Source organism: Podarcis tiliguerta (genome assembly GCF_965153285.1).
Source record: "Podarcis tiliguerta genome assembly, chromosome: 12".
Taxonomy (NCBI): Eukaryota; Metazoa; Chordata; class Lepidosauria; order Squamata; family Lacertidae; genus Podarcis; species Podarcis tiliguerta.
In genome coordinates this window covers 59,443,313-59,465,945 of record NC_139545.1, presented here as the reverse complement: position 1 = coordinate 59,465,945, position 22,633 = coordinate 59,443,313, and the positions used below count along the sequence as shown (strand labels likewise).

Below are 22,633 nucleotides of genomic sequence, written 5' to 3'. Positions count from 1 at the left end.
TCTCTTGGAGGCGAAACTCCTGCCCCCCTGCACTCCTCGCCTTGCGCTGGGGACGGGACTGAGAGTGCACATGGGGACACAGCGCTCCCTCTTTCTGCACTTCTTCTTTGGTCTGACCTTCGAAGATGCTTGAAAATTGGAGGTGCGGGGGTGAGAAAGCAAGAGCAAGCCAGAGACTCGTGGGAGGGAAGAGGGAGCTCCCTCAGCAAGTGCCGTGGGGGCCAGAGTTTCTGTGGTTGGGTCCCAGCCCGTTCCTGGTTCCTGGGGCCAGATGGTGTGGGAAGGGGAGTCTCTCTCCCATTACTGTGTTCACGGAAAGCCCAATTCTTCCAAAGCACACATTGCTCCCAAGGGTATTCACAGACACCCCCCCCCCTCGGTTAAACCAGCCCTTTCACCTGAGTAGGAAGGGGGCTGTCGCAGGAGCAGCTGCCATTGGGTAAAGAATTCTTCCCAGGGCCTTGCTGGTCTTGTCCTGGGCTTTGCCCGGTTCTTGGGCCACGAACATTGCTTCCACTGCGCTCTCTTGTGGTTGTGGTGGGGGGAGAAAGGCCCCTTCAAGGTCGGGGGGGGGCAACCTGAGTACGGGGGGGGGGGGAGATGCCAGACCGATGGTGCGAGAGACGACTGAGCCCCACTTCCTCTGCCCCCCCCCCAGGACTACATGCAGAACATCCACGGGAAGGAGATTGACCTGCTGAGGACGACGGTGAAGGTGCCGGGCAAGAGGCTTCCTCGGGCCACGACCACCGCTGCCCCCAGCGCCAGCCCCAAAACCAACGGGCTGGCCAAGGAGCGGAGCAGCATCCAGTTCCCCGGAGGCTCCAGTAAGAGCGGGCGCGGTGGCTATGGGGCACGGCTACGGATGGGCAGGGGGAGCGTGGCCTGGGCAGTCAGGAAATGCTGTGGGGCTAGCATATGGGAGCCAAAAGCACAAAGACCCGGGGGGGGGGAGGTGCTGGTGCAGTCAGAGGCCCACAGGAGAGGCTGCCTGCCCTTGCCATGCCCTTTGCCCAAACCTGGCAAGGAGCCTTGCGGCTTCCTGCCAGTGCCGAGACCTCCCTTCCCTTGATCTGCAGCCTCTCTTGGGTGCCCCTGCCTGCCCCTGCTGTGTGCCTGCAGGAGGACGGGCCACAGGGCTACAGGCCAGCCCCTGTCTCTCTCCCCACCCCCTGGCAAGAGGATGGCCGCCGCTGCCCAACTTTGGAGCGCTTGACTTCGCAGCTCAAATGTTCCTCTAATGGAATGTAGATGGAGTGATGGAGGGAAGGGAGAAGATGAGCAAAGTGCCGGCTCTATTAACGGTTTTCAGTGTCTAATTAAATGCAAATAACTAGCATTAAAGCCCCATTACGGCTGAGCATCCAAGCCCTCCAAAGTTGGGAAGTTTGCAAAGTGGGGGCTTTGTTTCTCGGGCGAACGCAGCCGTTGCCTGCAGGTGGGTGGTGGGTGGACAGAGTGTGCCGGCAAGGAGCGGTTTTCCTTGGCTGGCACGGGGCGCCTGCCCAGCTCTGCCCGCCTCCCCTGCCAGCCCTGCTGAACCTCTCCCTTCAGTCTGGCGAGTTGGCAGCTGGGGAGAAATCTTTTGGAAGAGGAAATCTGGTGTTCTGACCGAGGGGCAGGGCCAGGGTCTTGATGGGTGGCGGTGGAAATGGAGTCTCCTCTGGCCCTTCCGAAGGCCCACTGGCCGCTGGTGGCGGAATCTTTTCAGAGATCCCACAAAAGCTGCAGCCACAACAAATCTCCTTGTTGTTTCTGCTCCAGTGCGCATCTTTGGCATTCATGGCTCCAGCTCCCTCCAGCTGGCTTTCTGGGGGGGGGCTCTCAACGCTGCAGCTCGGAGCCAGCTCCCGGCCAGCCTCACATGCCCTGCCAAAGATGGGTTGGGGCTGGGCCCCCAGGCAGCCTCTGCCATGCCCTGCCCTTGCCTGGTGCTGTGCAGAGTCAGTGCCACAATGTTCCCACCCCGGCAGGGCAAAGGGGGGGGCGGCACGCAGATGGGCGCTTGGTGCACAGGAAGAGGAGACCTTGGTGTATCTGGAAGGGAGTTGATGGGAGGGTGGAAGGTCTTAGGGGAACGGGTCGGGGTGCCTGCCCAGGCTCCACAAGGGGTCTGCTCCTCACCTTGCCTGGTGCGCATCTGGAATTCTGCGCTGGGTTCAAGAGGAAGGAGAGGTTTGGGCCTTGTGGGGGGGGGGCAGAGTGCATCCGGACTGTGGGGCTTGCTCTGCCCTTCCACCCGTGGCGTCATTGGTGCGCTTGGGGCTGGCTCGTTGGCTTGATTGTTCCCCTCTTAAGCGCGCATGGCTGGCATGTGCTCTGCCCTTCGCCCCGGCCAGGCACGTGCCCTGCCCCCCCCGTCCGCACCGCAGGGGCAGAGAGCGCGATTGGCTCCCCCAAGCCCGGTTGCTTTGCCTGCTGTGATCATGTCACGTCGGGCTCTGTCGATGTTAACATCTCATTATCTTTGTTACTGTAATTACATTATCCGCTGCTTTATGCAGAATTATTCTCCAAGGACTAATTGATGGATCCATGTTTAATTCATTAATCATTAGCATCAAATTCGACAATTACAGTGCACACTGATTGTGGAATTTCAAATGTAATGAGGGAAGAATTAACAAAGAAAAGGGAAACCTGTTTGGCTGCTGCTCTGCTGCTCACTACGGGGGTGATGACATTGAGGCAGGGGGAGAGGCGGGGGGCGCTGGGCAACGGAGGGAGGCAGGCAGAGCGAAGACCCCTCCCTCGCCTCTGGAAGCAGGGGTCTCTGGACTCGCCTGCCCTGGGAACGGGGGCAGCCTTCTTCAAGGGGTCTCTTCCCTGCCAAGGCTGAGCGGCCTCAGGTGCGAGGCATGACTGCAAAACAGTTCCTCTCCTGGCAGAAATGTCTTATGTGGCTCCCCACTGGATCTTGACCGGGCCCTGTTCTCTGTCCAGGCAGCCCTGGTCTTCCCTGCACATCCCCTTTGCTGCCTACTTAAATGCCCCATTAGCTGCGCCCTTCCTACCCCCCCCCCCCAAAGTATTTTTTTTCTTGTGTTGAAATCTATCAGAAATGCAAATAAATAATAATAAGAGCAACAATAATGAAATTTTAGTCTAAAAGGCCATAGATGGTTTAATTAGCCAAAGGCCTTTACTGTTTCAAAAGCATGCAATGATATAGTGTATGACTCCTTAGCAAACCCAGCTGTGCATCATACATAAATGGAAGGTGTTATTTGGGGGCGGGGGGTTAGAAGCAGCCTGCAGACCTCATAATCTTGTAGAAAGTTGCATTTTAAGTTTGAAGGCTCGGAGAATGAAGCCGCTCCGTCATGTAATCGGTGATGAGCTCTTCCGCTGAACTGCCTGCCATCTTCCCCATCCTGGCGCCTTCCAGACTACAACTCCCATCAGCCCAAGGGCTACATGACACTGAGACTGATGGGAGTTGCCCTTAACTCAGGTGTGTCTCTTTTACACCTGTCCCACACAGCCCAAGCAAGAGGCACACCTTTGGCTGCATGGACTCATTTCTCTTCGCTGAATCCATGCCTGGAAGATCCAGGGATCTCTTGATGTTTTGTAAAATTGATTGATCATTTTTATTTGATTTTGCAAATATAATTTTATAACAGTCCAAATACAGTGGTACCTCTGGATGCGAACGGGATCCATTCTGGAGCCCCGTTTGCATCCAGAAGCGAACGCATCCGTGCATCCGCACATGCGCGGGTCGCCGTTCGCCGCTTCCGTGCATGCGCGTGATGGCATTTTGAGCATCTGTCCATGCGCAAGCGGCGAAACCCGGAAGTAACATGCTCTGTTACTTCCGGGTTGCCACAGAGTGCAACCCGAAAATATTCATCCCGAAGCCACTTCAACCCGAGGTATGACTGTACACATCCATATATAGAGATTACTCTGAATCTCCAGACTTCTCCCCGTCCCCTTCATGGGTCCTATTATTTACATTTAAAACTGCATATTATTCTGTAATCAATCCATCCATATTATAGCGTTTGTTGCGTTACAAGTGAGATTAAAATCCCGCTGATGTTTTCATCCGCTTGCAGTGGTCTCCTAAATAGATTATAATTTCCCCCCATTCTTTTTAAAAGTTTTTGTCCTCTTGGGTTCCTGAGCTTTCCAGTCAACTTTGCCATTTCGGCATAGTCCATCTGCTTGTTTTTCCATTCCTCTCTGGTCGGGACTCGTTCTTCTGTCCGCCTCTGCGTGTGTTTTGTAGGCCATGAGGCAGCAGTTCTGACTTGGAAGGTTGCAACTGGGGCTGGGGGGGGGGGGCTGCTCATCCTTTCCCACTTGCCATTCCCCATGCCCTTCTCTAAATTCCCCGTGCCCTTGCGCCCCCCGGCGCTGGGAACAGGCACCTGTTTTCTGCCTGGGCCCTGATTGCCATGGGGGGGGGGGGCGGGTTCGGTCACAAAAAGAAGCTTAGGAGCGAAAAGGTGTCTCTTCCCTCAGCTCCCCCCCCCCCACTTTTAAAAGTTTTATTTTTGCTTTAAGAATTCAGGTGGTGCTCTGAGCGTGGAGCTGGCACACCTTGGCTGGGCCCTTGGCTTTGTTCCCAGGAGTCCTGCCAAGCTTCCCCCAAGCGTCCCCCATCCTCCGGTGGGCAGAGGGGGCCTGAGTTCGGGAGGCGCCAGCAGCGGCCTCACCACTGTGTAGCGGGGGGGGGGGTCTGCTTGGCAGATCTGCCTGGCTCGCACCAGCCGCTCATTCTTGGGGGGCCTGCACCTTTATATTTTGATTTGTGTCATAAAAATTTGTACACACCTTGATTATTAAAAACCGAAACCTCAAAGCGGTTTACAAAGGATAAAAGAAGGAAATCAAGATGAAATACAGCTGTACTTTAAAGCATGCAAAAGTTAAAATACTAAAACAGATTAAAACCCTTTTGCGTGTGTTCTTTCCAGCGCCTCCCTCAGAGTGCTGCTTCTTCGGTCATCCGGAGCAATCTGGCGGCGGCAGAGCTCTCCTCACGAAACGCCACTCCCTGGCAGTATTGCTCTTTATTCTGAAAGGGTCTCCATTTTTATTTGTTCCATTTTTTTTTATTTCGTAAAATGGCACACCACCGCCTGGTTGTGGTTTGCAAAAGCATAAAATGAGAATGCCAGGATAACATTTCAATAGTTTTAAGACACACACAAAATTAAAATAGTAAAACCAGTTAAGATTCACAGCAACTTTCAAGAGTCTGGGGAGGCTGATTTAAGCAAGAATATTTTTAGCAGGCCCTTTGAAAGGTCCAGTGAAGGTGCCTGCTGGGTGTCAAGAGGCAGGGAGTTCCACAGGGTAGCTCTGGAATCGTTGAGTTCTTGCCAGTGTGGAAAGGGTATTATGGGGTGCCTGGGATAGTGCCAGTTCCACTGATGGAGAAGGCACAGGTCAAGTAAATGAAGAGAGGGTGGGGGGGTCCAGGTTCCCCCCTCCTGCCCCCCAGGGGCCTTTTCCTCTCGACTCTCAGCAGGCTTTGCCAGCTGCAGAAATGGGTCTTTGCCACCACTGTTCACCTGTTAGGGCTTTAGACAAGGGCGCTTGAGGCTTTTTGTGTCTTTAACTGTTTATTTTATATGTGAATCAACTTGAGACTGTGGTTTAGGAGGCAATGAATGAATCGCTGTCAATGCTAACACTGCTCCTGCCTTAGGAGGGAGGAGTCTAGTCAGTGGCGGAGGCCAGGGAGCTCAGGCTTTGCCATGCTCAGAGCACTTCCTGCTTAAAAGGTCTCTGGCAGCAACGCCAGGGGAATTTCAGGGGGTGTTGGCCGGACTGGGTTCGGTTCGGTGGCCCCTCGGGGGGGGGGGCGGTGTCAGTAGAAGGCAGCTCCCTGCGCTGTTGTGCATCATGTTTTAGTTGAGGAGCAACTTGCACATTTGATGCAAAATGAGCATCATAGGATAAGAAAGAGCACAATGTCCTGTTAAGCATCTCCTGTCCCTCCCGATGAGACACAGCTTGGAAACCCGGAAATGATCTCTTTCAGCTTCCTCCTTCTGGAAGAAGGTCCAGGGTTATAAAGACCAGGACTAGCTGCCTGAGAAACAGCTTCTTCCCAAATGCAATTCTGGTTTTAAATGCAGTATAAGGAGTATATTGTATTGTAGTATATTGTATTTTAAAATGGGGTTTCAGAGTTTTTAGGGGTTTTCGAATGTCTTATGTAGATTTTTCAATTTCATTGTTCCGTATGGGGCAGTGACAATAAAGATATCGTATCGAAAGCTAAGCCCCTGAGCCCCACAAGGCTGGCTTTTTGGGAGGAGGGGTTTCGTAGGTGTTTGCTTCCTTTACTGCATTTGCCCCTCACCTTTCGCCAAGGAGCTCAAGGTGAGCTGGTCCCCCCAGCTGCCTCCTGCTCAGACAGAGCCAGCGCAGGTGTGCCCGTTTCGGCCAGAGAGAGCCCGTCTAAGGGGAGCAAGAGCCATCAGCCGACTTGATGTGTTTCAGCAGTTATCGGGATCTGTCCTTGTGAGCAATCCTAGAATCAAGATGGTAGAGTTGGAAGGGACTGCCAAGGGTCATCGAGTCTGACCCCCTGCGTTGCAGCGATCCTAGCCGAAGCATCCCTGACAGGTGGCCAACCAACTTCCGAAACCACCAAGCAAAGAGAGCCCACCACCTTCCAAGGCTGTCCATCCCACCAGCAAACAGCTCTCACCCTCAGAACGTTTTCTCTGAGGTTTAGTCAGAATCTCTTCTCCTTTGAATCCGCTAGTTCGGGTCCTCCCCTCTCAAGCAGCAGAAGACAATTGGCACAGCCTCTTCCTGCCTTCAGGGATGCGGGTGGCGCTGTGGTCTAAACCACAGAGCCTAGGACTTGCCGATCAGAAGGTCGGTGGTTCGAATCCCTGCGACGGGGTGAGCTCCTGTTGCTCTGTCCCTGCTCCTGTTCAAAAGCACATCAAAGTTCAAGTAGATAAATAGGTACTCCTCCAGTGGGAAGGTAAACGGCATTTCTGTGTGCTGCTCTGGTTCGCCAGAAGCAGCTTTGTCATGCTGGCCACGTGACCCAGAAGCTGTACACTGGCTCCCTCGGCCAATAAAGTGAGATGAGCGCCCCAACCCCAGAGTCGGCCACGACTGGACCTAATGGTCAGGGGTCCCTTTACCTTTACCTTCCTGCCTTCACCTGGAGGATAAAGAGGAGGGTGGGGGTCATTTGTCCCAGGGCCTCTCGCTCAGCAAGGCCCTCCCTGTCCTCTGCCAGCTGAGTCTGGCTTCTAGCTGCTCCCTTCCCAGCACCCAGATCTGTGCTGATGGGCCTGACACTCAGGGGCTGCTCCAGTGACTCCTCGCCTGCCTGCCATGCCATTTCCAGCTGCACAGCTCTGTGAAATAGCTTTCCAAGGTGTCTTTCGGCTCAAACTCCCTCCCTCCCTCTCTCCCTCCTGACTCCCCAGAGCCTTGCAAGAGAAGGCCTCCCCTCCGCTCTTGGCCCTCAGCTGCATCCCGGGAGACCTGCAGAGAACGATGGCAAAGGACCCTCTGGTGCCTTGGGCAGTGGCTGGAGCCTGCCAGTTTCCTAGCGGGCAAACTGGGTGGCTCCAAGTTTCCAGAGGCCGCTGTGGGGCCTTTTCTGTCTGTCAACCGTCAGGCCTCCTGGCGTGACAGGCAGGGAGGGGGGGAGCCTGGCAGGGGTTCCACGTAATGCTTTGCTGTTGGCCCCTGTTTTGCCACGGGCACATGGGGCTGGCCGTTCCTGCCCTTGTTGGCTGCTGCTCCCAAACGCGCTGTCGGCAAAGCCCAGCCCAGAGGGGGTGCAGTGAGTGAGCTGTCCTTCCAGGGGGCTTTTGCTGTGGAGCTGCCCCCCCCACACACACACTCCAGGCCCACTCTTGGAGGGGAAGGCAGAGACTGATTCCCCATCAATGGAAATGGACTTGAATTGGCACAGTGAGTGGCTGGATGGATGAAGGACAACAGCAAACTAATGTGTGTGTGGGGGGGGGTGTTGTGTGACCCATTGTGCACTTTCTTCAGAATTCCTGAAACTCCAACAGGGGACTCAAGGGGAGGCTCTGCCCCTGCAAGTCCACTGAGCACCCGGCCCCCTTGGACCTCCACCTGAGGACTGTGCTGGGTCCATTTTCTGCAGCACTGCAGAATGAGCTTGTGGCTGTGTGGGCACCTGTGCCCCCTTCCCTTTCTCCCTGCTGCCGCCAATGGGCAATTTCAGCCTCCAGCTTCCTTCTGCCCAAGCCCCCCTGCTCCACCTGCCTTGCCTGGCACATGCCAGCTCCCAAGGGCCGGGAACCTTCAGAGGGAGAGCTGCCACGATGAACACAAGTTGCTGCCCACCCCCCTCAGCGCCAGGCAGTGACCACGTCTGGCTGATGAGCTGCTGGCAGCTTGGCTCCTGCCTCCCCACCACGAGCCCCTGCTGAACCTGAATGTCTGTTAACAATGGCTTGTGGGGGGGGGGCATCCTTGCCTGCAGGGCATTGGCCCTCCTTTTCTGTGCCCAGCACTGATGTTCTGAGCCCCCCAGCCAGGTTTGTCGCAGGTATTGGCTGTCTGGCATCTCAGACGAGGGACAAATTTGAGTCATTCTAGTCCAGGGCAGTTTGGGAGCTCTTCTTCTCAGCAGGTGTAGTTCACCTGAGTTCTTCTCAAATCCCACACCAGGGTCCTTGTTAAAAAAAATAAAGGAGAGACAGGAACGACGCTTATCTCAGGTGGACTTCCAAATTAGGAAGCTGAATGTGGGAAGATTCAGGGCAGATAAAAGAAAGTTAAACGGTGGAATTTGCTCCCCCAGAAAGCTGTGGTGGGCTCCCGCTTGGGTGGCTGGAAAAGAGGGTTGGACAGGAGGGCTCTCGGTGGCTCATGGGCACAGTGGCCGGACTCTGACATCCCCAGCTGGAGGTAGCAACGCTTCTGCTTCTGGCGGGGCAGCCCAGTCAGATAGGCGGGGTATAATATATTATTACTATTACTATTATTATCCATTTCTTTTGTGAAAACCCAGCCTGGCTAGTCTCCCTGGCAGCTCCCTCTCCCTGCATAAAACTCATGCGCCTGTGGAGCCAGTGAAATAAGACGCGATTTGCACCTTGCGCTAGGATGGAAGTCAGGAGTGGGAGACGCCGGGTGGGCATTCCAGAGGGCCTGTGCCCACGATGCCATTGCTCTGCCCAGAGGCGGGAGGGTGGCTGGGGGGGGGGGGGAGTGGAGGTCTTGAGATGGCTGCCCTCCTCCTCTTGCTCCTCCTGCTGCTAGAGGCAGTCCAAGACTTTTTGCCCCCTGAGATGGACCCCAGAATGCTGTCCTTCTCCCACCAGGGAAGAAGGGGCGAGAGAAGTTCTGCCTTAGGAACAAGGAGGGAAGGAAGATTAACGTTGGGATCTGCTGCCCTAGTGAATCTCCTTCCCTGGCAGCCCTGGCTGGGACCTTGTGGCTCCCCGTCGTCTCCAGCTTCTGGCTGGGGGGGTCTTGACCATGGCTGCTCCTGCCTGCCGCTGCTGCGGCCCCTCCCCTCCTGCCAGGGAAGGCAGCAAGAGAGATGGATGTGGCAGCCGGGAGCCGAGCACCAGCTAATTACCCTTCCGAGTATGTCTTGTAAATTAAGGGCTAATTAGAGGCAAAGTCAGTGTCATGGTTTTACACGTGTTTTTCAGGCGCTGAACCGCCAGAGGGAGGGGGAGCTCAGCGGAGCAGAGAGCGGGCGGCCCTGTCACTCATCCCAGGGTGGGGCAGGGGATGGGGCCAGCGGAGCAGCAAGGCTCCCCTCGGACCCCAGACCCCTTTACACCTGTCCTGGCAATGGTCAGGGGCTTTACTCTCTATAGCTCAGAGATGAATAGGACTACAAGGCTCTGGCCAGGTTTGGCTTGAGAGCAGCTGCGGTTGCTTGGAGCCCCAGCTGTGTGGGGTGGGCAGCAGGGGCTGGGGGGCTGCCTTGGCCCAGCCTCTCTCCTCCCCCCAGCTCCGAGATCCCGGAGGTTGGAAAGGGACCCCTGAAGGGCATCTAGTCCAACCTCCTGCAATGCAGCAATCACAGCCAACACATCCCTGACAGACAGCCATCCAGCCTCTCTTTAAAAACCTTCAGGGAAGAAGAGTCCGCCCCCTGCCAAGGAGGGAGTCTAGCCAGGATGGTGCCCCCTTGTCTCCCCATCAGCCTCTCCCTCCCACTTGCCCCATCCATCTGGGGGGCTGCAAGGCAGCTTCAGCCCCAGCCTGTGGCTCCCTGCCGCCCTTGCCGCAGTCCTCTGTCTCCCAGGCCTTGCCTTCCGGGATCAGTCTTGGGCCGAGAAGAAGGGGCTGTCCTCTCCCACTTTCTCTCTGGAAGTGCCCAGGGCTGTGAAGATGGGGGGGGGGGCTTCCTTGGAATGGGGCAGGCGATGGGCTGGCCAGCTGGGGCTGCTTGGCCCCCTTGCGCAGTGCAATGGGAGGGGAGCAGCGTCCGCGCTGGCGGCTTTTGCTTGGTTCTCCCCAAAAGTTTCGTTCCCGTAATGTAAGAAGATATAAATGCCGGGACACCCCGGCAGAGTGAGAGTTCCTGTGTGCCAAGGGGTTGGCAGTGCCAAAGAGGGAATCCTGAAGGGCTCTGCAATATCCCCTCCGTGGTTCTCTGGCCAGAGGTTCAGGCTGATCCCTCACAGGACCCCACTGTCTGTCGGTCTGTCTCCCACGGATGCCCCTCCTGCCGTCCTTTCCATCAGATGAGTCAGGAGGTGCCAGGCCAGAGGTGGGTGGGCTTGGCCACTACAGGCGGACAGGCAGGTCAGAACTTGGGGCAGCAGGAACGTAGCCCCCTTCTCACCCTGGCCCTTGCCCCTGTCTGTCCCCCCCCCCCCAGCTCCCTGCTGGCTCCCTTGTGAATTCCCCCCCCACAGGAAGCTGCGATTGGCCTCTCGGGCAAGTGGCCCCAAGGACCGCATACTGGGGGCAGAGGGAGGGGGGCACAGCTTGTTGCTGCCCCGCTTTGGCGGTGGCTGGGGTGGGAAGCTGGCGTGACTCCACAAAGCTGTTTCCCCAAGCTGCCCTCGACAGGTGTTTTTCAGGCATCGTAAAACAGCGCCATTTAGCAGCTTACCTGTAGCCTTTAGGAGCAAAGGTGCCTTTTTGCGTGCAGAGGGGCTGGAGCGCCAAGCAATGGGGGGGGGCATCAGGGCAGCCAGCCCCCCATGCCCAAATCTAGTGGCTCCACCTGCCCTCCTCTTGTCCTCAGAGGTCCCAGTGGCCTCCCAAATCCTTGGGTCTGGCTCCACCCCTCCGCTGCAGATGGGTCCCCCCCTCACCCGGGGCTGTCTCTCTCCCGCAGGCGCCCCCCACTCGGCCAGCAGCACCTCCCTGCACTCGGAGCGCTCAGGCAGCGGCACCAACCTGGTGGGCTTCAGCATGAAGCCGGATGGCGGCGGGGGAGGGGGCATGCACCAGCGCTCCTACTCCGTCTCCAGCGCAGACCAGTGGAATGAGGCCCTTGTCCTGCCCAGCAACGTCCCAAACCCAGGTGAGTGGCAGCAGCCAGGGGGGGGAGGGGTTTGTGAGTTTTGTGCTGTGGGAGGTGGGCAGACCTGCTGCCTGGGGTGGCCCCTGCAGCTGCCCCTCCATCTCTCAGCCCCTGTCTTCAGAGCTCAGCCCATGGAGTGGGGCCGCTGCCATGATGCAGGCCAGAAATTGCCCCCCCTCCCAGGAAGGCGGGGGTCCCCTCTGCCTCACTCCTCTTTGCCCTCCCCATGTCCTGCTCTTTATTCCAAGCCTGGGGCCCCGAAGTGTTTCCACAGGGATTGGGAAGGGGAGAAGGCAGGGGGAAAGGGGCCACCCCAGGCAAGGCCCTGCTTTGCCCAGGGCCAGGGGAGGTCGGAGGTCAGGCCTGGAGGGGCAGAGAGGCAGCAAGGGTCTTCTGCCTCCCAGGGGAAGGCTCTGGCCACCCTCTCACCTGCCTGCCTGCCTGCCTGCCTGCCTGCCTGCGGATGTGCTGCACCCGTTGGCTGGCTGCAATGAGCAGGAGCCCCAGCAAAAAGTCTCTCCTGCCTCCCCCCTCCCTCCCCCCTCCCTCCCTCCTGCACGGGTGTTTCAGGACAGTTGAGTGAATTAAAATAATTCATACATTTCCCAACGTAGCCACTTTGCCGAATTGGAAAATAAATGCTTCTGTGCGGCATCCATCACTCGGTGCTTCCTGGCTCTGCCGCCGCACTAAAAAAGCAGTTAAATGCACATCAAGAGTGGAGGAGCCATTTCCATGCCTGCTCGCCCCCTTGTCGTTCTCATTAGCGCGGCAGCCGCCCCCCCACTCCCTCCCAGGGGCTTTCGCAGTTTAAAGAGAGCCTCTTTATGATCATTACCGGAGTCCGACTGCGCCGCCGCCATTTGGAGCTGGGGAGGCTCCTCATTTGTAACTGTGAAAAACTATCAATTTCGGCGCGCCTGATGCAGCGCCTCCATCATTGGCCCCATCAGCTCCCTGCTGGAAGCGAATTAATCAGACTGTTACTGCTGATGGGGCAGAGCGAGAGAGAGAGGGAGAGAGAGAGAGAGAGAGAGAACGAGTGAGCGGGCGGGAGCCAGCCAGCCAGTGGATGTGGGGCAGGGCAGAGGGCTCCTCGCCCAGGACCCTGCCTGCGCCACCAGGACCTGCCCTGGCCGGAGGCGACAGCAGAGGAAGTGGGGCTCTGGCCCCCGACGGTGAGGGGAGGGTGTCCAGGCCAGGGGCAAACAGTGGCTGGAGAGCCCCTGCGGCTCTGGGAGCCCTTGGCAGATGGGGGGTTCACCGCTCTGCCTGCGTGAGTGTCGCTTGGGGTGAGGAGTCTCTTCCCGTATAGGCGGGTTGGTCTGGATGACCTTTGAGGTGCCCTCCGCTACCACATGGCCCTGTTCCCAGGGCTTTTCCTGCAGCCCTGGGAGGGGCTGCATCCGTGTCGAATTCCACCCTGGTGCCCCTGGGTGTGGGAGAGTTTCCAAAACACCCCCCTCCTTGCCCGTGGTCCTCAACCTCCAGAAAGAAGAACAGCCGGCAGGAACGGGGAAACGGGGGGCCAAATGTGGCCCTCCCATTCTCTCCGCCTGGCCCCTGGGCCTCTCCCCAGCCCTGCCTTGCACTCTCCTAGGGAGCTTTTGCCCGGCCGCAAGGCGTCCTTGAGCTCTGCTTAACAGGTGGGCGTGAGCAGAGTCTTGCCCATCTGATGAAGCCCACTTTGGTTGCCCATTCTTGCCACACACATGCCCCCAGAAGAGAAAGTGGCCCTCTGGCTGGGAAAGGCCTCCCCTCCCCAAATCTGGCAATAAGAAGAGCCTCCTGCCACATTTGCCCCAACCTCCTGCTTCCCCCGGTGCCCAGCCAGATGCCTCTGGGAGGCTGGCAAACAGGGCAAGAGCTCTCTGCCACCTAGGATGCCCAATGTCTGCTCTCCTGGTCCCAAAGGTGGCGTGTGGCCCCCGGGACTGGTAGGCACTGGCAGGAGTAAGGGCCCCGGCAGAGGGGGGGGGGAGGAGGCCGTGAGTCAGGCGCCTGTCCTGGGTGGGGGTGAGGGGTCAGGAGCCCTTCTGAGGTTGGCACTGCACGACTCGCCGTGGCTGTAGATCCTCCAGGGCCAGCATAGGAAGGGCAGGGCTTGTCCTCCACTCGGACGCCAGCCCAGAAGCCATTGACTTGGTGAGGTCCCCGTGGCTGGCAAGGGGGCCAGTTCATGCAGCCATGCTGGGAAGAGAGGCAGTCTCCTCATACCGAGACGGAGCATTTGGTCCATCTGGCCTAGTGGTGTCTGCACGGACAGGCAGCAGCCTTTTCCAGCGCCACACGGTGATGCCTAGGGTTTGTGTGTCTGAGACCTGCTTGCAGGGCAGCCCCTCTGCTGCCAAGCTCTGCCCCTTCCCCACATTGGCCCTGCCTGGGTTTGCAACACATGGGGCTGCCCCATGGCCAGACGTTTCCTGTGGCCAGAGCCCCACAGCTGAGCACGGATGGGTCTGTAGCCCAAGGGCAGGATCTCCCGGGGTGATGGGGCCCCTGCTTCCCCCTGGGCCTGGCTGGGGGGTGGGCAGGCCCCTTTCCCTTTGCAGAGGAGGCTGAGAGAGACCCCTTTCCCTGCTCTGTGTGGGGTTCTGTCCCATTGCCCCTCTCCACCTGTGGCTGAGGCCCTGCTGGCTTGTCTCTGCAGGGCCCTGAATCCCTCGCTAACGTCTGCAGCCGGGGGGGGGGGCGGGTAAGGGGGCATCCTGAGCAGGGCAGGATCCAAAGGAAGTTCAGCCCATCACCTGCCTGTCTCCCCTGCCCCCTGGCATGGCAGGGGTTCCAAAGCAAGAGGGGCTTCCCCCAAACTCTAGGGGGGGAGGCCAAAGTTGGCATTAAGGACATCGGCACCTACCCTGCGCATTTAATCCAGTGCAACTTGATGTGGTTTCATTCATTTTATTTCGTAAAATTTGCACGCCCCTTGATTGTAGGAAACCTCAAAGTGGTTTACAAAAAGAATGTCACTTTGAAGCCCAAATGCCCCCCCAATGGGAACGGTAGTTCTGCAAAGGGGTCAGACCAGAGACCGCTAAAGGAGAAGCGGCAGGGGGGTGGGACGGTGGGGGCTTTTTAGTAACGCAGGTGAGCCTGATGTTTGTGCCGGGGGTCTGTTTGCAGAAGGGCGGGGGCAGCCCACTCCCCCCTCTCCCAGTGAAGGGAGCCCAATGTCTCTCTGGGGTTGGAGGAGCCCCCCCCAAAAGCCCCTGCCCTGGGGGGGGGTGCAGGGGCAGCACTGCCCGGGATCCCTAGCCGAGGAGGGTGGGGTTGGGCCGGGGGGGTCTGGAGCGCCTGGCGGGGGGGCTTCCGCATTTACGCTGATTGGGAGCCGGCGCTCTCTGCTCCGCGGCTGGAATTGAATGTCAGGCTTCTGATTTTGTTGCTGGTCTCTAATGAAATTTGACATTTAATGGTGAGAGCTGCGGCGGCGTGTGTGCGTGTGTGTGTGATCGGAGCTTGATTAGCGCACTCTAATTGACAGTAATTAGCCAGCTCCCTGATTGTTTCTAATTCTGCTATTAATTGTAAGGAACAGTATGATTGAGGATAAATTTGGCGCGTGGCAGGCAGGGATATGGAAGGCGCTCGCGGGGACCCTCCCGTTCCTGCCCCATTGGTGGGGGGGGATCTGCTCTGCCCTTGGGGGGGGTGGCCTGGCCCTTTCGGTGGGGGGCAGGGGAGGCATTGACATCCCCCAATGGGGGGATGCCTTCCTAGGGGCAGAAAGGTAGTGGAGGGGTAGGTTGCCTGCTTTTATTGTAGAGTTGGGGGGTTCCCAGGGGTCATCCAGACCAACCCCGCTTGCGTGGGGTCGGCAGGGTGGGTGTGCCGCGGACGGCGCGTCTGACGCTCTCTCTCCTCTTTCCGCCCCCAGCCAACGGCACCGCCGACTCCCTCAGCTCCAGCCCCAACGTGTCCAGCACCGCCAGCCCCAAGCTGGAGCCCCCGCCGTCCCCCCACGCCAACAGGAAGAAGCATCGCCGGAAAAAGAGCACGGGCACCAGCCGGCCGGACGGGGCTGGGACGGTGGCCGAAGGTACCTTGGGGAACTTGCCTCGGGAGGGCGGGGGTGGGCCCGATTCCCCCTTCAAGGCGCAGGCGCCCCCAGGAGAGGGCAACAGAGTGGGGGCTTCCATCCCAGGCAAGCAGCCGCTGCTTCCTCGGAGGCTGCGTGAAATCACAGAACTCTAGATTTGGGAGGCAGCCCAAGAGGCACCTAGTCCAGCCCCCGCAGTGCAGGAGTCATGTTGTGAATCCTTGTTCAGCCTCCAGAGCATGTGCCGCCTAGCTGGGAGGGCCGTGGGTGGGGGGCTGGGGCTGGGAGGGCCTTCAGAGCGGTCAGGGGCCTGTCCTGAGCCTCGGGGCCTGGCCCTCCTTCCTGCCTCTTTCTGGGGCCTGCCTGCAGGGGCGTTGTGCTTCCCAGGAAAGCCCGGCACGATTCCCAGCCTTCCCTCCGGGGTCTGTGGGGAAGGGGCTTCTCGCTTGCTCAGGGGGTGGTGCGTTGTGCTCAAGGAGGGGACACTGCCCAGGTTGCGCTGAGCGGGGCAGCTTGGGTTGTGCAGGAGGGAAGAAATAAATATCCATTAGAAGTGGTGTTCAGGGTGGAAGAAATAAATATCTGCTGCCTTGACAGTGAGGCCGCTAGTCCTCAAGGAGGGAGCGGGAGACCTCAGCTGTCTCCTTCTAGTCTGTGCCATGCCTGGCCTGGGGTGTGTGTGTGGGGGGGTGTTTGTTCCCCTCGCCTAGGCTTGTGAGCTGTGTGTCCCGGGGTAGCTGAGTTAAACCGCAGCAATATCCCAGGGGTCTAGCACATCCGTAGAGGCTTTCAGGGGTGCAGGTCACTGAGCCCCTCCTCTGCGCAGACGGAGCAAGAAGGCTGAGGCCTTCTCCTTCCTCCTTGATCTGCTGGCAATGCAGAGGAAAGGCATTTGCACCAGTTAGTGGATATCTTCACATGCTCAGGAACCCCCGTGGCTCCTTCTGGCAACACCCCGGGGCCTCTCGGGTGAAGGGGGGCTTTGCATTCTCAACTCCAGCCCCCATTTATCCCTTGCTGCACCTGCTGTGCAGAATGACGATTTGGGGGGAGGGCAGACCCGGCCTTCTTTTCCTGCAGCTTGATGTGGCCCCCGACCCCCTTGGCATTCTGCTTGCTCCTCATTTTGCAGCGCCCAGGAATCTGCTGGCTCGCTGCCTCGCCCTCCCCCTATCCCACGCCAGGGCCCCCTTTCCCCCCGGCGGAAGAGGCCTTTGGGGCTGGGGAGGGGGGCTCCCCGCAGGCAGGCAGGCAGGCCCCAGTGCCTCAGGTTGGCACCCTGGGAGAGAGGGTGAGGTCTCGGGATGAATTGCCATCAGTTTATCTCATTTAGGAGGTAATCAGAGGCGAGGACGTGCGGCGCAATTGAATCTTCGTTGTTCTGAAGTATCATAAATCACGCACGGAGCTGTTGCTTTTTTACATGGCCGCATGTTAAAGAGCGAGGCGCCGCCGCCACTGTGTCAAACTGCTCAGGGAGCGTCTGCAAAGTGCACCGGGGCGTGTCAGGCAGCCGTGGTAGAGGGCGGCGGAGCAGCCCCCCCCCCCCGCCCAACTTTTGCAAACTCCCCGAGCTGAACTCCTGGGCAGCTGAACTCCTGGGAGCAAAACGTGGCCGGTGGGGCTGGGGTGCGAGGGATCGGGGCAGGGTTCCTCCTCAGCTGCTTCCTCCCGGCCAGGGTCCCTTGGCTGTCTGTGTGTCCCTGGCCGGTGAAGAAGTCCTCCTGGGCTTAAGGAGGGAGGCAAGGGGCTCAGCACCAGCCTGGCAGCCCCTCAGCACCTTCCTGAGCAGCAGCCCAGTGATGTGCTTTTGTCGCGAAGCCCACGCAGGGACACCGGCGGCTGGCGAAGAGTTTCTTTGGGGCGGTGGCTGTGATTAATGCTGCCTGTCAGGGCCTGTCGTAGAACCCTTGCTGCCGGCTGGTGGGCGCTCCTGAGCGGCCCCCACCAGACTGCCAGGGATTACGCCTGGTCTCCATGTTCCTCCTGCTCCTTGGCAGCCCTGCTGGATCCTTGCCCCCCACCCTGCCCCATGTCCCTTTGGGAACCTTGCCTCCCCTCTCCAGCCCCCCAACCCCCTGCTTCTGGCTGCCCCTTCCTGGCCTGTCCGTCAACCACAGGGCTGTGCCAGGAGAGGCCCCACTCCTCACTTGCGAGGGCCCCCCCTGCTCCGTTTCCATGGGGCGGCCTTCAGCCGTGTGCTTGTGGGCTCCCTCCGTCTGCCTGGCAGTGTGGGGTGGAGGGGGGAGGAGGGGGGCTGTCCCTGATGCACTAATACAGGTTAGGAATATTGGGTTTAATGAGCTGCAAAATGAGGCGGTAGCGCAATGACATTTACGAATGGCGCCCGCCTCGTGCATCCCCCCCACAACGCCTGCTCGATTGCGGAGGTGCCAAGTCCCTCTCCGAGCGATGAGGGGCTGCCATGATGCCGGGGGCAGCCTCGCTCGTGGGGCTCCCTGGGCATGGGGGGCCGGAGAGGGGCCCGGCTGCAGATCCCGCTCGCACCAGCAGCCCTGGTGTGAAGAAGGCAAGAGGGCAGGTGCTTTGCCAAGGAGCAGCGGAGGGTGGCATGGGGCCAGCCCCATAGAGAGTGGGGTGGCGGATCTCTCCCTCCTCCCACGGCACCTGCTGAGGGACGTCCCCCCGGGACTCCTCCGGCACGTGCTCCCTCCTCGAAAGATGCCCTGGGGAGCAGGTGTAGGCGAGGGGGGTCTGGCTTGGTGGGGGGGCGCCTGGCCTCGCTCCCCTGCTCCCCTCGTGGCCTCGCTAATTTCCCTCTCATTTGGAGGGCTTGTTGCCCAGGCAGCGTTGGAGACGAGGTCGCGGGGTTAACACCCATTAGCAGCCGCTGCCGCGGCGAGGAGGCTGCCTGGCTTGCTCAGGAGTACTTCAGAGCGTTCAGCCTGCGAAACATCATCAAAAAATAATCAAGAGACGCACTCGCTCATTCCACTGCCCACTAATTCCTGGGGAGCCGCACGCGGACGTGGCTTGGCCCTCCCCCCTTCTCACACCCTTCCTGGCCAGCCCCACGGCAAGCGAGGGATCCGGAGCAGGAGACTCTCCGTGCCAAGCCCCCCACGGCCCCCTCGCCAGCCTTTCCGCAGAAGCCCACCCCAGTCTCTCGTCAAATTACCCAAATGCTCCTCTAATTTCTCAGTTGGTCAGTCACTGAGCTAATGAGTTTCGGGAGGGGGGAGCGAGCTGCTGGGCCCAGAGGAATGCACTGAAATGGGGGGGGGCTGCATGGCGAGGCGCTGAGCTCTCTTCCCCCTCCCCGTTGTTTCTCCGCATTGGAGTCCCGCAGGAATGGAGAGGACCCCTGGGGGGGGGGCGGGAGGGTGCCCAGGCAGCCTCCTCCTCCCCTCATGGCACAGAAACCTCCTCTGTTCCAGACACAGGCTGCGGGGGCGAGATGGGCAAGGGACTGGCATGCGTAAGGCCACATGTCCTCCAGGGGTCTCCTCCGCCCCCCCCCCAAGCCCTGCTGCAGCTCTCAAGGTCCCACCTGCCAGGGCAGAGATGGCCGGAGATGGACGATGGGCTGGCAAGGAAATGCGGGCAGAGCGCCATGGCTTTGTTGCCCCAAGCAGTGCCTCCTGATGCCGCACCTGTGACTGGCACCAAGGAGCCTGCAGCGATGCCCGCTCTCCTGTCTAAGAAGGGGCAGAGCACAGTCACAAGGGGTCACAGAAGCCTGGAGCCACAGAGCTGGAAGGATCATCCAGCCCAACCCCCTGCAATGAACCCAAGGACAGGCTGCAAGGACAGGGGGACAGGCACAAGGAACGGTTTGGCAGTCCTTGGGGTCCGAAAGCTTCACAAGGAGATGCTCAGGGCAGAGACTGAGGTGTGGGAAGCCAAGAGAAGGCCTGGCCAAGGCTTTCTTCCCTTGAGCCCACCTGTCTCTCTGTGCCCCTCAAGAGGTGGGTGGGCAACAGGTTTAAAGCCTTGGCAGCTTTCCCATGATGCACTGGGGGAGGGAGTGGGGCTGGAAGGAGGGAGCTGTGAGCCCCGACCCCTAGCTGAGCGGGCGCCATCTGGAGAGGGAGGCCGGGCTCTGGGCTCCCACCCCCCTGGGGGAGAGGACTCTGGGGCGCCTGTTCTGCTCGCTGGTTCCCCTCCGGTTGACTGTGAGAAGAGGAGGCTGGACTAGGTGGGCCATGGGCCTCATCCAGCAGCCTCTCCTTGGGTTCACTGCAGGGGGTTGGGCTGGATGACCCTTCCAGCTCCCTTCCGTGATCCAGCCACCACCAGGCAAATGGTCCATTGATCGGAGGGCTGCCTTGGGCAGCTGCAGGGACAAAGGTGCTTGTGCCAGGCCTGTGGCTTGGCAGGCGCAGAGGCGCTCCCTGGAGCTGGGGGGGGGCTCCCAAGGGCCCTCCCTGGAGGCCCCTGCCTGGCCTGACTGGGTGTGGGGGGAGCAAGCCAGGTGCCCCTGGGGTCTGGGGAAGGGGCCTGGCTCCCAAGGCAGGACTCCTTTCCCTCTGCCCTGCCTGCCTGTCTCTCACAGAGAGTGAGGAAGCCACATTATGGAGCTGAGGATGTTATTTGCATAACACTAATTAGGGAATTACACATCATTTTGCTATGAGCTGGAGCGTGGGCTGTGACATCGCATGGGATGATTACTCCTGGCCCCGGCAACTCCCCTCCAGGGCGGTGGCAGCAGCAGCAGCTGGGCAGGCATCTGCCCTGGGGGGGAACCCCCCTCGACAGCCCCTGCAAGCTGCCCATCTTCTGGCCCCTGTCCTGTCTCCGGCTGGGGCCACTCTGGGAGGCCCATGCAGGACAGGGCAAGAGACTGCTTTGCTCTGGCCGCTGCGCACCTCCTCCCCAAACTTGACTAGCTCCTAAAATAAAAGCATGCCCCCCCCAAAAAAACTCCTCCATCATTTTTGCCTGAGGCCATTTAGTTGCCCTGCAGGCCACAAGTTGCTCCTCCTGGACTGTGTGGGGCCCTGGGGGCCTCCCTTCTCAGGTGACCCTGCAGTGCTGCTGCTCCGGGGCTCAGGCTTTCTCCTGAGGAGGGGCTGCCTCTCTCCTCCTGGGGGCAACCAGGCCCTGGGCGCAGCCGTGGGCAGGACAGAGGTCGTGGCTGCCAGGGGAGCCTCACTGCCCCCCACTGCATGGCTGGCAAGAGTCCTGGCCAAAGTGGGTTGTGGACTGATCCTGGGAGGTGCTTCTTCCTGAGTGCAGATGCCCTGATTCTGGACCAGTTTGCACACATCAGCTCTGGACCACCACTCCCATCCGCCTCGGCCTGCCTGCCTTCTTGTGCCGGGTCCGGTGGGCGTTGCAGTGCCCTACCAGGTGGTGAGAACAGTCTGCTGCCCACTGTTGCTTCTCTCATCCACCTGGAGCTGCTTTCCCTTTCTCTGTCCATCTTCCTCCTTGCCTCTCCCCAAGATGCCTAGGCTGGTGGTGATGGTACAGTCCAGCCTGGATCCGGCCACCAGGCACTTCTGGGTTGTGACCCGTTGGCTGGATGCTGCTGCCCATGCGTGATGCTTGTCTAGGCCGGCTGTGCTGAGCCTGGTCCGTGGGAGCCGTGGGGAGAGACCCTTCTGCCCAGAGAGGGCTGGATCTGTGCTCCCCCAGCGTCACTCGGACTGTATAGACCACCCTTCATAAGGGGCGGCTTGCAACATTGCATACACAGCACGGCATGTTGAGTAGTTGTTTGATGGGACTTTATTGCTGCCCATCTGAAGATCAGGCTGGGGTAGAAATGGATTAAGTGCTTCCCTAAAGGAGGGGAGTAATAGAGGGACAGAGGTTGCCTGGGAGTCAGTGCCGGGGGCTGCACGTTTGGAGCCTGAATAGCGTGGGGGCTTTGCCATCCCTCGCACCACCCGACTCTCCTCCAGGAAACGAGGTTTGTGACGTGTCTCCCCTTTGCTGGAGACAAGGGACTGGGTTGGAGAAAGGGCTTGCCTGCTTTGGCCATCTGGCAGCTGCCATCCGCCCAGCCCTCTTCAAATAATAATAATAATAATAATAATAATAATAATAATAATAATTTATTATTTATACCCGGCCCATCTGGCTGGGTTTCCCCAGCCACTCTTTGCGGCTTCCAACGAAATATTAAAAATGCAATAAAACATCAAACATTAAAAATTTCCCTGAACAGGGCTGCCTTCAGATGTCTTCTAAGAGTCAGGTAGTTGTTCATTTCAAGCGAGCCTCTCCCCTCTCTCTTTCTCCTCCAGAGCAAGACGAGTCCTTTGAGTTTGTCATTGTCTCTCTGACGGGCCAGTCGTGGCTCTTTGAGGCCTCCACGGCAGAGGAGAGGGAGCTCTGGGTGCAAGCCATCGAGAGCCAGATCCTGGCAAGTCTCCAGGGCTGTGAGAGCAGCAAGAACAAGGTAGGTCTGTCGGGGGGGGGGCAAAGCGGCTGTGATCCGCGGCCTGCTGGGAGGGGATCATAGGCCAGGCTGCCATCCTGTTTCACCAGCAGGGGTGTGGGGTTGCCCCGCTCCTAGGGGGACGGGACAGGTGGAGCAATGGGGTGAGGGCAGGGCAGGGGCAGCAGAAGAGCCCTGGCTTGGGGCAGAACCTCTGTCTGGGTTGAGGAGGGTCTCTCTGGCTTGGCACCTGCAAGACGCCCACAGCGCACCTGGCCACCGAGGCAGGACCAGTTGCTGGAGTGTCCTTGCACATGGGCAAGCTCATTTTCTCTCACTGCTGGGGGTCCACATGCAGATCTGAAAGCAGGGGGGGGGCTGGGAGCATCCGGGTCCAAAGATCCTGGCAGTTCTGATTCACGGTACCTGAGGACCAAGGCTGGTCACAGTGATGGCGCTTCAGCCCCTGCAGCCTGTGTATTGGCTTTCTCCTGTTGCTGCTCCCCCCTCCTTTCCCAGTGGCCCTGAGCAGGAAGGAGGCAGATGGGGGGAGGAGACAGGAACCCCTCACAGGACGCAATGTCTGCCTTTCTTTCAGGCTCGCCTGGGCAGCCACAGCGATGCGCTCGCTCTGCAGTCCATCCGCACCGTGCGCGGAAACAGCTTCTGTGTGGATTGCGATGCCCCCAGTGAGTGATGGCCTGGCGGGGGCGGGGGGGGCGAGGAGCAGGGCTGACAGAAGCTCCTCCACAGATCTGGACAGAGCAAT

General features: G+C 59.2%; 2 protein-coding genes across 4 annotated transcripts in view; one reads left to right on the top strand and one right to left on the bottom strand.

The window, feature by feature from the left end:
* The window catches only part of LOC310660898 (uncharacterized protein), a 561,482-nt gene that overhangs the window by 311,012 nt on the left and 227,837 nt on the right, over positions 1-22,633 (bottom strand). The gene's annotated exons all lie outside the window — the stretch shown is intronic.
* Positions 1-22,633, top strand: part of AGAP3 (ArfGAP with GTPase domain, ankyrin repeat and PH domain 3) — a 100,006-nt gene that overhangs the window by 71,873 nt on the left and 5,500 nt on the right. For all 3 annotated transcript variants that reach the window (XM_083406146.1, XM_083406145.1, XM_083406147.1), the window contains 5 exons: positions 659-827; positions 11,285-11,473; positions 15,351-15,512; positions 21,731-21,885; positions 22,463-22,553. In XM_083406146.1, coding sequence (XP_083262272.1) covers positions 659-827; positions 11,285-11,473; positions 15,351-15,512; positions 21,731-21,885; positions 22,463-22,553 — 766 coding nt within the window. The remainder of the gene's footprint in view (positions 1-658; positions 828-11,284; positions 11,474-15,350; positions 15,513-21,730; positions 21,886-22,462; positions 22,554-22,633) is intronic.